This window comes from Bombina bombina, chromosome 1 (genome assembly GCF_027579735.1).
Source record: "Bombina bombina isolate aBomBom1 chromosome 1, aBomBom1.pri, whole genome shotgun sequence".
NCBI classification, from domain to species: Eukaryota; Metazoa; Chordata; class Amphibia; order Anura; family Bombinatoridae; genus Bombina; species Bombina bombina.
In genome coordinates this window covers 1,444,555,999-1,444,569,594 of record NC_069499.1, presented here as the reverse complement: position 1 = coordinate 1,444,569,594, position 13,596 = coordinate 1,444,555,999, and the positions used below count along the sequence as shown (strand labels likewise).

The following is a 13,596-nucleotide window of genomic DNA, read 5'->3' as shown; positions in this document are numbered from 1 at the left end:
GCCCTATATCTCTAGCTTCTATGTACAAAAAGGCATGTGCTTACCGCCTCTTCTCAAGTTTCAGAGAAAATGCAGCGTGAGCGTGTATCCTTTCTCTCCATAGAAGGTAGGGTTACAGCTTCTGTAGCACTGGTATATAGGCTGCGGTGGATGAGTGAGCCGTAAGATAAGCCAGGTAAGTACAGTTAATGGTTGTTTGATTTATAGCCAGTGTTTCTCAACCGTGACCCTCAAGTACCCCCAACAGGCAAGGTTTTCATTATAGCTGAACCAGTGAACTGGTGAAGTAATCAGCTGAGCAGTAACACCATGGTTACTAACCTGCTCTCACCCATATGCTGATTACTTGACCTGTGCACTGGTTCAGCTATAATGAAAATCTGGCCTGTTGGGGGGTACTTGAGGATCGCGGTTGAGAAACAATGATTTATACAAACTTTTTTATAAACTATTTTTTTTCCTTACAGCATTTGAATGGTAAGTACATTTAAAAAAGGTTTTTGTTCTTATCGGACTGGTTTTGTGTCCCTTTAATATGGTAAAGATAATGTTAACAGATATTTGACATTATTTATTATTTTTTAACAAATGTATTAATATCACACATCCATTTTTAATATTGACATTAGCTTCTCCATCCATTTCAAAATGCCTGAAATCAAATATGATCTAAGAACTAAAATTTAGCACTTGTTAAAATTTTAACCTATTCTATAAAAAAAAAAAGTTTATTAAATAATTATGGCTTCCTAACATTGCAAATATTTCTCACTTTCAGATTTCATATCAGGTATTATCGCTATCTATTAGCCATGGTTTATGCCATCACAGAAATTAACAATTCAACTGACCTTCTGCCCAATATTCAACTGGGCTTCAGACTCTATGATTCGTGTTACAATGAAGTAAGATCTTTGTTGGGATCATCATGGATATTATCAGGAAAAAAAGACATTGTGCCAAATTATAACTGCCATAAAAAAGCCATGCCATCTGCAATAGTCGGAGACATGCCTTCCAAAGCCTCTATGCCAATAGCTAGGATCCTGGGACTTTACCGATATCCTCAGGTACAAACATGATTTAGAAAATGTTGTTTTCTTGTTTGTTTTTTAAAAGGAAGGTTGAGATTAACAAATACATTTAGAAGCTGTATATATATATATATATATATATATATATATATATATATATATAAATAGAACATATTCCATTGCTAAAACATTCTCGCAATATGAAATAGTCACATTTTTATGTACACTTTTCGAGGAGAATGTGTCATGGGCTTTGCACAACATATTAGGGTTTTTGTGTTTTTTTTTTTCTATTTGTCTTCTCCATTGACTTCTATGGGGAATACGTGAAAACGATTCCGCGGTTTGCATTATGTGGCTTAACGTGTGCACAAAATAAGTTATTTTGCAAGTTATAATAACTGCGCAACCTCAAATGTGAAAAATCCATAACGCACAATGTTTTTGCAACTGATTTGCCGCACGGCTTGTAATCTTGCCCTAAGTTATATACATAAACAGCAGAGTAATAGCAGTTTAGATACCTTGTTTGCAAGAGATTGTATTACATTATGTGTTATTATAGAAAATCATTTGTAGTCTTTAGATTTTCACTGTCCACCAACAACACATTTACCCTTTTCATTCAGAACAAATTGTACACTGTCCCCACATTCAGATGGTAAACTCTACCCTTTTTAAAATCAAATTCCCTGAGTAGGGGTTGAGTAGTAGTAAATTAAGGACTTAAAGTGATGGTAAACTCTCCCTTTTTTAAAAATCAGATCCAGAATGTTAGTAATATTTTACATGGAGTATCATTCATCAGTTATAACGAAGATGCACTATAACTTATATTTTAATATAGATATGAAAATCAAATTCCCTGAACTTTGCCCCCCCCCCCCAATACAAAAGTAAATTTTTCTGTGAGTTTACGGGAATTATTGTCCAATCAGCACTTTTCCCATGTGGCACTTTTGTTGCAGCTATAGCGCTGATTAGACAACAATTCAAACTGTTAGCTCACAAAAAAAAATTACTTTTGAAGTGAGCGGCGGAGTGCAGGGAATTTAAATTTCATATCTATTTTAAAAAGTAAGTTACAGTGCATCTTCGTTAGAACTGATGAATGAAACTCCATGTAAAATATCACTAACATTCTGGATCTGATTTTAAAAAAAAGAGAGAGTTTATCATCACTTTAAACCCTTTAATTTACTACTATTCAACCCCTTAATTTTTATAATGTTATTTTTAAATTCAGATCATATTTGCATTTTTGCTTAATTTATTTCTTGACAAATGTCTTGATTGCTTTTTTCTTTATTATTTTCTTTTCAAATATATTTTATTTTTTGCAACAATTGTCCATACTAGGGAAGGCAAATCAAGGCCTAGAAAGGGTTTTGGAAAGGTTAGCGGATTCCAGTCAGGAGCAAAGCAGGCCCCAGCTCACAACTGGGAAGACAAAAGTCTGCTGACCTTCAACTGTTAATAGTAAGAACTGGAAGATCAAGCACTAGCAAGAGGAGAAAGAGGCCTTGGTTGAGGACTCTAAAAGAAGTCATAACAGCTTAAGAATCCCACCTTATGACCTACTGCTATAAATTGGTTTGTGAGGATATAAGACAAGCTGTGTTTTCTTTAGGGTGGACTAGATCCTGCCCATTACAAAGAAAGGGTATAACAAGGGTAATTGATGAGTGAAGGAAAAAATGAGTATGAAGGTCAACTGTATAAAAAAAAATCAATATTAGCAAATTGTTAATGTCTGTATATTGTAAGTTTTTTTTAATTCTATATTCTTTCTTATTTTCATCATTAACCCAGATTCAGAGTTGTTAATTTCCACAGCCCTGTCTTTGGAGCTTTGTACTGAATGTCCTGTGGGGACCCAAAGAAAGAACGCCACCTATCTAGGTCTCGTAGTAAAGATAAAAAGATTATCACAATGTAAAACACATTTTATGAAACTGGTATAATTTAGTGTTACAGAAAGACTCTAGGTCTGTAGAGGTTAGAACAACTATGCACAATTTTATATATACATATATATATTATCCAACATAACAGTTTGTCTATTATCTTCCTGGCCTCAGATCAGCTATGCCTCAGCTCATCCACTTCTGAGTGACAAGCTTCAGTTCCCATCCTTTCTAAGGACTATCTCTAATGACATCTATGAAGTTTATGCCATTGCTCAGTTGGTTAAACATTTCAACTGGACTTGGGTTGGTGTCATAACGTCTGATAATGATTTGGGAAGGTCTGGAACTCAGCTACTAACCAAACAGATTGAACTTAATGGTGGTTGCACTGCATTTATAGAGATTCTTCCTATCTACACTTCAATGGAATCTGTCTTTCGTATAGTAGATGTAATAAAAAAATCCACAGCTACAGTGATTATTGTATATTCTACTATGGAGAACCTTATCAGTTTAATGGAAGAGGCTTCCCTTAATAACATTACAGACAAAGTATGGGTCGGTTGTGGAAGCTGGTCTATTTCTTCAGACTTTCCAAGAAAAGAAATGTTAACTACATTAAATGGTAGTTTAGGTGTAGCACCACAAAGTGGTAAAATTCCAGGATTCAAAGAATTCCTATACAGCATTAATCCTTCAAAGTATTTAGATGATATATTCATTAGAACATTTTGGGAAAAGGCTTTTAACTGTGTTTGGCCAACAGAAGAGAGATATAATTATACTTCTGTCAAATCAAATAAAAATGAATCAAATGTTTGCTCAGGGAAAGAGATATTGGAAAGGATTGATCCATCTGTTTATGATGTCTACAATTTTCGATACACATACAAAATTCACACAGCTGTTTTTGCAATAGCTTATGCTTTGCACCAAATGAATTCTTGTGTACCAGGACAAGGACCATTCACAAATGGATCTTGTGCAAACATTTATAATCATGAACCATGGCAGGTAAGCCTCTATTCATACCTTAATTGATGCTGAAGACAAGTAATATAAGATAAATCTTTTTCTGAATTTTAGAATTTTGGTTTCAATAAGTAAATTAAAGGGACAGTCTAGTCCAAAATAAACTTTCATGATTCAGATAGAGAATGTCATTTTAAACAATTTTCCAATTTACTTTTATCACCAATTTTGCTTTGTTCTCTTGGTATTCTTAGTTGAAAGCTAAACCTAGGAGGTTCATATGTAAATTTGTAAGCCCTTGAAGGCCACCTCTTCTCTCAGGACATTTTGAAAGTTTTTCACCACTAGAGGGTGTTAATTCATGTGTGTCATATAGATAACACTGTGCTCACGCACGTGGAGTTCCAGTGAGCCAGCTCTAATTGGCTAAACTAGATGTCTGTCAAAAGAACTGAAATAAGGGGGCAGTCTGTAGAGGCTTAGATACAAGTTAATCACAAAGGTAAAAAGTGTATTTATATAACTGTGTTGGTTATGCAAAACTATGGCATGGGTAATAAAGGGATTATCTATCTTTTTAAACAATAAAAATTCTGGTGTAGACTGTCCCTTTAATTATATGGTATGCGTTTATACATTTGTACAATGACATGTACAAATAGTGCTAGGATGTCAACAACCATTTTTTTAAGCAATATTTTATTTCTAATGATCTTTTAGTCTATCAGGACCAGGTCAGAGATACATTAGGAAAAATAAGTAATTAAACAAGAAAGGAAAGAAAAAAATGTAGAAAATTATGACAACCAACATCCATGCTTGATGTGAAGCTTTTTTAGCATACACAGTTTTTATAGCTTTGGAACACTCCTGACATCGACTAATAAAAAAATATAATGTTTGTTGTCATATTGACACAAGAAAGAAGATATAACCAATTCAGAGAAAAGTAATACAATTACCTGCCATGATATAATTGTTAGAACATGCAGGGGATGTCACTGGAAATAGGTCATGCTTTGCTTTATCATGATCTCATGAGATTTCACTGAAATCTTGTGAGATTTCATAGCAAACTTCCTTAAACTGAGGAGGGAAATAGCATGACAGTGCCTGCACATGTCAAATACATGCTCCCTTGCAAGTCCTGGCCTGGGACTATCATCCTGATTGGCTGCTTAACGTTTCTTTGCAATGGGATGTGGCTACTGAGGAAATGTTGAGCTTTTTACAGCTATGCTGCATCACTTTCATGTCCCTTTAAACAAAACAACATATACTACAACAAAATATTGTTTTATTATTAGTTGTAGTATTAATAATAATAATAATAATAATAATAATAATAATAATAATAATTAAAAAAAAAAAAACAATAATGATCCTTAATTCGTTTTGTATGAGAAAAAATAGGCACTTCAACAAAAATAATGAAAACCAGTAATAAGCTGTAGTGTGTTTCATAAAGATGACACAGTCTGCTTTGATTAAAATTGTTTTCATCATATCAGGCCAAACTGAATATATGGGTATTCCCAGCTATGAATCTGAATCATTTATGAAGACTTTTATGGTAGTTGTAAAATTTTAAAACAGTGACCGCAACAGGTTTTTAAAAACTGAATTACACATCACAACAAAGTAATATAGTGGTACAGGTAAAATATCTGCAACATATTCACATTTAATGGGGAAGTATACTATTAAATAGTTTTTCCATTAATGGGCTAGATTACAAGTGGTACGCTTATTAGCACGGAACATAATAAGCAATATCGCAATGTCACTAACTAGAGCACATATTGAAAATTAAAACAAAAGTGATGTTCAACTGGGGGTGGCATTGCACAAGCATTTCACAAGAAATGCTTGTGCAATGTTAAATGCGGACAGCGTATGCTGTCGACATTTAGCAATGTTGGGCGGACATGATTTGCTACAGTTGGGCATTTGATAAATTGACCCCTTACAGTAAAGTGTAAGGGTTTAAAAAGAAAATGTTCACCAAGCACAACATAAATATATTAAAATAAAGTATTGCATTCATATATTCACTTTATATACATATTTTATGTAAATATAACTATTAATACATATATACACTTATATACTACACGTGTATATACACACACACAAATATATATATATATATATATATATATGAATATACATATATATACACACACACTATTTTGTAATGTGTTTTACTGTGTTTTAATAGCAATATTTAACATTCCAATATTCTTCACTAAGAACAAAATGTTATTTTCTCTTGTAAGGTGTATCCAGTCCACGGATCATCCATTACTTGTGGGATATTCTCCTTTCCAACAGGAAGCTGCAAGAGGATCACCCACAGCAGAGCTGTCTATATAGCTCCTCCCCTAACTGCCACTACCAGTCATTCTCTTGCAGCTCTCGACAAGAAAGGAAGTAGCTAGAGAGATGTGGTGAATTTATTTAGTTTATCTTCAATCAAAAGTTTGTTTTTTTCAAATGGTACCGGAGTTGTACTGTTTTAGCCTCAGGCAGAAAGTTGATGAAGAGTCTGCCTGTGGTTTTTGATGATCTTAGCAGGTTGTAACTAAGATCCATTGCTGTTCTCACACATAACTGAAGAGATGAGGTAACTTCAGCTGGGGGAATGGCGTGCAGGGTCTCCTGCTATGAGGTATGTGCAGTTTAAATTTTTCTAGAGAAATGAATATGCTAGAAAATGCTGTTAATACCGGATTTATTTAAGGTAAGCCTGATTACAGTGATTTAATAATGACTAGTATCATGCTTGCTGTAAAAGGTAATATTCTTATTACTTTCTCACATTACTAAAAAATAAGATAACGTTTGCTGGAAGTGTTTAAACGTTTTTTCCTATATATTGGTGATAAAACTTTATTGGGGCCCAGTTTTTTCCACATGGCTGGCTAGATTTTGCCTAGGGATAGTTTTGTTTGGCCCTCTCACTGTGAATACAGGTTGGGAGGGGCCTATTTTCACGCCTAAATGAACATTAGATTTTGCAGTCTGAGACATCCAGTTTCCCTGAAGGAGTCCCCTGAACACATAGGACCTCTCCAAAGGGTTTTTGTGCCTTCCAAAGTCGTTGTATGGGCAGGTAGGGCCACGGCAGAGCTGTGGCAGTTTGTTGTGACTGTTAAAAAACGTTTATATCGTTTTTTTGATCCGGTTTTGAAGCTAAGGGGTTAATCATCCATTTGCAAGTGGGTGCAATGCTCTGTTAGCCTATTATACACACTGTAAAAATTTTGTAAGATTTACTGCTTTTTATCACTGTTTTTCAATTTCTGTCTTTTTTTGTTTCTCTTAAAGGCACAGTACCGTTTTTATTTTTTGCTTGTTTACAGTTATTAAAGTGTTTTCCAAGCTTGCTGGTCTCATTGCTAGTCTGTTTAAACATGTCTGACATAGAGGAAACGCCTTGTTCATTATGTTTAGAAGCCATTGTGGAACCCCCTCTTAGAATGTGTACCAAATGTACTGATTTTACTTTAAGTTATAAAGATCATGTTCTGTCTTTAAAAGATTTATCACCAGAGGAAACTGACAAGGGGGAAGTTATGCCGACTAACTCGCCCCACGTGTCAGAACCTTTGACTGACGCTCAAGGGACGCCCACTCAAGAGGCGCCAAGTACATCTAGCGCGCCCATGGCGTTTACTTTACAAGACATGGCGGCAGTTATGGATCATACCCTTACAGCGGTATTGTCCAAACTACCAGGGTTACAAGGAAAGCGAGACAGCTCTGGGGCTAGGAGAAATACAGAGCACTCTGATGCTTTAGTAGCTATGTCTGATATCCCCTCACAATATGCAGAAGCTGAGGCAGGAGAGCTTCTATCTGTGGGTGATTTTTCTGACTCAGGGAAGATGCTTCAACCTGATTCTGATATGTCAACATTTAAATTTAAGCTTGAACACCTCCGCGTGTTGCTCAGGGAGGTTTTAGCTACTCTGGATGATTGTGACACCATTATAGTGCCAGAGAAATTGTGTAGATTGGATAAATACTATGCAGTGCCTGTTTACACTGATGTTTTTCCAATACCTAAGAGGTTTTCAGAAATTATTACTAAGGAATGGGATAAACCAGGTGTACCGTTCTCTCCCCCTTCTGTTTTTAAGAAAATGTTTCCAATAAATGCCGCTACACGGGACTTATGGCAAACGGTCCCTAAGGTGGAGGGAGCAGTTTCTACCCTAGCTAAGCGTACAACTATCCCCGTCGAGGACAGTTGTGCTTTCCTAGATCCAATGGATAAAAAGTTAGAGGGTTACCTTAAGAAAATTTTTATTCAACAAGGTTTTATTCTCCAGCCCCTTGCATGCATTGCCCCTGTCACTGCTGCTGCGGCCTTCTGGTTTGAGTCTCTAGAAGAGGCCTTACAGGTAGAAACCCGATTGGATGATATACTTGACAAGCTTCAAGCGCTTAAGCTAGCCAATTCATTTGTTTCTGATGCCGTTGTTCATTTAACCAAACTAACGGCTAAGAACTCAGGTTTTGCTATTCAGGCGCGTAGGGCGCTATGGCTTAAATCCTGGTCAGCTGACGTTACTTCAAAGTCTAAGCTTCTCAACATTCCCTTCAAGGGGCAGACCCTATTCGGGCCTGGACTGAAGGAGATAATTTCTGATATTACTGGAGGAAAAGGTCATGCCCTTCCTCAGGATAGGTCTAATAAATTAAGGACAAAACAAACTAATTTTTGTGCCTTTCGAAACTTTAAAATGAGCGTGGCATCAACTTCCTCTAATACAAAACAAGAGGGAAATTTTGCCCAGTCCAAGCCGGTCTGAAGACCTAACCAGGCCTGGAACAAAGGTAAGCAGGCCAAGAAGCCTAAGACAGAAGGCTAAGACAGCATGAAAGATCAGCCCCCGATCCGGTAACAGATCTAGTAGGGGGCAGACTTTCTCTCTTCGCCCAGGCTTGGGCAAGAGATGTCCAGGATCCCTGGGCATTGGAAATTGTGCCCCAGGGATATCTTCTGGACTTCAAAGCTTCTTCCCCAAAAGGAAGATTTCACCTCTCACAATTATCTGCAGACCAGATAAAGAGAGAGGCATTCTTACATTGTGTTCAAGACCTCCTAGTTATGTGAGTGATCCACCCAGTTCCAAAGGAGGAACAGGGGCAAGGCTTCTTTTCAAATCTCTTTGTGGTTCCCAAGAAAGAGGGAACCTTCAGACCAATCTTAGATCTCAAGATCCTAAACAAATTTCTCAGGGTCCCATCTTTCAAGATGGAGACTATTCGAACCATCCTACCTATGATCCAGGAGGGTCAATACATGACTACCGTGGACTTAAAGGATGCTTATCTTCACATTCCGATACACAAAGATCATCATCGGTTTCTCAGGTTCGCCTTCCTAGAGAGGCATTACCAGTTTGTGGCTCTTCCCTTTGGGTTAGCTACAGCACCAAGAATCTTTACGAAGGTTGTGGGGTCACTTCTGGCGGTCCTAAGGCCACGTGGCATAGCAGTAGCCCCTTACTTAGATGACATTCTGATACAGGCGTCAAATTTCCAAATTGCCAAGTCCCATACGGACATTGTTCTGGCATTCCTGAGGTTTCATGGGTGGAAAGTGAATGAAAAAAAGAGTTCTCTATCCCCTCTCACAAGAGTTTCCTTCCTGGGAACTCTGATAGATTCTGTAGAAATGAGGATTTACCTGACAGAGGCCAGGTTGTCAAAACTTCTAAATTCCTGCCGTGTTCTTTTTTATACTTCTCGCCCTTCGGTGGCTCAGTGTATGGAAGTAATCGGCTTAATGGTAGCGGCAATGGACATAGTTCTGTTTGCCCGCCTACATCTCAGACCGCTGCAACTCTGCATGCTCAATCAGTGGAATGGGGATTACACAGATTTGTCCCCTCTACTAAATCTGGATCAAGAAACCAGGGATTCTCTTCTCTGGTGGCTATCTCGGGTCCATCTATCCAAAGGTATGACCTTCCGCAGGCCAGATTGGACAATCGTAACAACAGATGCCAGCCTTCTGGGCTGGGGTACAGTCTGGAACTCTCTGAAGGCTCAGGGGTCGTGGACTCAGGAGGAGGCACTCCTTCCAATAAACATTCTGGAACTAAGAGCGATATTCAATGCTCTTCAGGCTTGGCCTCAGCTAGCGGCAGTGAGGTTCATCAGATTTCCGTCGGACAACATCACTACTGTAGCTTACATCAACCATCAAGGGGGAACAAGGAGTTCCCTAGCGATGTTGGAGGTTTCAAAGATAATTCGATGGGCAGAGATTCACTCTTGCCATCTATCAGCTATCCATATCCCAGGAGTAGAGAACTGGGAGGCAGATTTTCTAAGTCGACAGACTTTTCATCCGGGGGAGTGGGAGCTCCATCCGGAGGTGTTTGCACAGTTGATTCAATGTTGGGGCAAACCAGAACTGGATCTCATGGCGTCTCGCCAGAACGCCAAGCTTCCTTGTTACGGATCCAGGTCCAGGGATCCCAAGGCAGCGCTGATAGATGCTCTAGCAGCGCCTTGGTCCTTCAACCTGGCTTATGTGTTTCCACCGTTTCCTCTGCTCCCTCGTCTGATTGCCAAGATCAAGCAGGAGAGAGCATCGGTAATTTTGATAGCACCTGCATGGCCACGCAGGACTTGGTATGCAGATCTGGTGGACATGTCATCCTTTCCATCATGGACTCTACCTCTGAGACAGGACCTTCTACTTCAGGGTCCTTTCAACCATCCAAATCTAATTTCTCTGCGGCTGACTGCTTGGAGATTGAATGCTTGATTTTATCAAAGCGTGGTTTCTCCGAGTCGGTCATTGATACCTTAATACAGGCGCGAAAGCCTGTCACCAGGAAAATCTATCATAAGATATGGTGTAAATATCTTCATTGGTGTGAATCCAAGGGTTACTCATGGAGTAAGGTCAGGATTCCTAGGATATTATCTTTTCTCCAAGAAGGATTGGAGAAGGGTTTGTCAGCTAGTTCCTTAAAGGGACAAATTTCTGCTCTGTCTATTCTTTTGCACAAACGTCTGGCTGAGGTTCCAGACGTGCAGGCGTTTTGTCAGGCTTTAGTCAGAATCAAGCCTGTGTTTAAACCTGTTGCTCCGCCTTGGAGTTTAAACTTAGTTCTTCTTAAGGTTCTTCAAGGGGTTCCGTTTGAACCTTTGCATTCCATAGATATTAAGCTCTTATCTTGGAAGGTTCTGTTTTTAGTAGCAATCTCCTCGGCTCAAAGAGTTTCGGAGTTATCTGCTTTACAATGTGATTCCCCTTATCTCATTTTCCATGCGGATAAGGTAGTGTTACGTACCAAACCTGGTTTTCTACCTAAGGTGGTATCTAATAAAAATATCAATCAGGAGATTGTTGTACCGTCACTGTGTCCTAATCCCTCTTCAAAGAAGGAACGTCTTTTACACAATCGTGACATGGTTTGTGCTTTAAAGTTTTATTTACAAGCTACTAAAGATTTTCGTCAAACATCTGCATTGTTTGTTGTCTACTCTGGACAGAGGAGAGGCCAAAAGGCTTTGGCAACTTCTCTTTCTTTTTGGCTAAGGAGTATAATATGCTTAGCTTATGAGACTGCTGGCCAGCAGCCTCCTGAAAGGATTACAGCTCATTCTACTAGAGCGGTAGCTTCCACATGGGCTTTTAAAAATGAGTCTTCTGTTGAACAGATTTGTAAGGAGGCAACTTGGTCTTCGCTTCATACTTTTTCAAAATTCTATAAATTTGATACTTTTGCTTCTTCGGAGGCTATTTTTGGGAGAAAGGTCTTGCAGGCAGTGGTGCCTTCCGTTTAAGCGCCTGCCTTGTCCCTCCCTTCATCCGTGTCCTATAGCTTTGGTATTGGTATCCCACAAGTAATGGATGATCCGTGGACTGGATACACCTTACAAGAGAAAACAAAATTTATGCTTACCTGATAAATTTATTTCTCTTGTGGTGTATCCAGTCCACGGCCCGCCCTGTCATTTTAAGGCAGGTGTTTTTATTTTTAAACTACAGTCACCACTGCACCCTATAGTTTCTCCTTTCTCTTGCTTGTCTTCGGTCGAATGACTGGTAGTGGCAGTTAGGGGAGGAGCTATATAGACAGCTCTGCTGTGGGTGATCCTCTTGCAGCTTCCTGTTGGGAAGGAGAATATCCCACAAGTAATGGATGATCCGTGGACTGGATACACCACAAGAGAAATAAATTTATCAGGTAAGCATAAATTTTGTTTTTATTTTTAAATATTGATTTTGTAGCTCTTAGAGTAACATATCCAAAAAGAAAATAAAGCACTCACTGGTCTTCAGTCAATAAACAAACAAATGTATTGTGATGCGTGAGGTTTCGGGGTAAACAAACCTCTTCTTCTGACAAACAAACAATGAAACTGTGAGACTTATAAAGACCTAATGAGCCCTCCTACAGAAATCTGCCAATCAGAAAGCAGCATGTGCAAAAAACAAAGCGTCTGAAACCTGCCAGATAATTAACTATATATACTATGTGCATCAAAAAAGTGTCAACAATTAAACCCTATCTGAAACAAATACTTTAATCACAGGAAAGTTTAGTCCGAAATTGTCAACACCTCATTGGTGCATTAGCACACACCTCTTCTCATGACAAAAACAAAAAGCCTCTACTGCAGTAATTCCTATGATCAAAGACACGATTGGCCACAAGAAATACAAGTATACTAATTATCTAGCTGTGAAAACAAAAAAGCAACAGGAGCGCACAACCGCATCTAAGTGCAGATTATAAAATACCTTTTAATATACAATAAAGTGCCCTACTACAGAATAGCACTCACAATTTAAGAGAATTAAAAAAGCAATTGTTAAAACAATTATTCCACTGCAAACCCACTCTGGCATCCTCCAAGGATTATGTTTCTCCCGGGTTACCGTCTTGGCCAATCGTAACAGGGGTGTGAGTCCAACCAGCCAATCACGCATCCACAGACGTAATCCTGTCTGTCTTTAAAACGGCTTTGTATGGTTTTTTATAGAGGGTGTGTACATGACACGCTATTCATTCCTCTGATGATTGCAATATGCAATTTAGTCCGTGGTTCACAAGGAAAATATAAATAGATAAATAGGTTGCAATACCCTAAGAACTATAAGATAAACTCTCAGCTCACGTTGTACTCAATATGGGAATGTTAGCACAAAATTGTAGCCTCATAGGGACCTGCTTCACTCGAGGTATGTTTTGTTCCAACCAAGAACTTTTTCAAGAGTGATTTCAAGTACTTCCTTCCTGTCTTTTAAAGGCAGTAGGGTCCATATACCTCCTATTAACCTCTTAAAGGCAAAATTGAAGGAATAGTATACATGTACAGAGCATCTGATTATAATATATGACAAATTTAAAACATTAAAATACATTAAAAACTATTTGTAATGATCATATGTAAAACCAATTTCAGCAAAATTACAAGCATATAAACTTAAGATAGACCATAAATAAATATGAAAAGAAAATCATGTACACATATTTAAAGGAACCATAAGAGTACTACATGTTCTCATCATTTTTGGTTGGTCCGCTGACCTGTCTATCTAACTGCCAAGGCTGGTGACTGGTTACTTTACAGACAGCTCCCATCGTGACGTGGCCTGACCATACGAGTGATCTGCTGTCCCAAGACCATCTTGATATCTA

At 38.2% G+C, this 13,596-nt stretch overlaps 1 protein-coding gene across 1 annotated transcript in view; it reads left to right on the top strand.

Moving 5' to 3' along the window:
* The first annotated feature begins 812 nt into the window (after window positions 1-812).
* The window catches only part of LOC128643208 (extracellular calcium-sensing receptor-like), a 75,503-nt gene continuing 62,719 nt past the window's right edge, over window positions 813-13,596 (top strand). Inside the window, exons 1-2 of the mRNA XM_053696195.1 lie at window positions 813-1,070; window positions 3,116-3,958. Of these exons, the coding sequence (XP_053552170.1) occupies window positions 813-1,070; window positions 3,116-3,958 (1,101 nt within the window). The remainder of the gene's footprint in view (window positions 1,071-3,115; window positions 3,959-13,596) is intronic.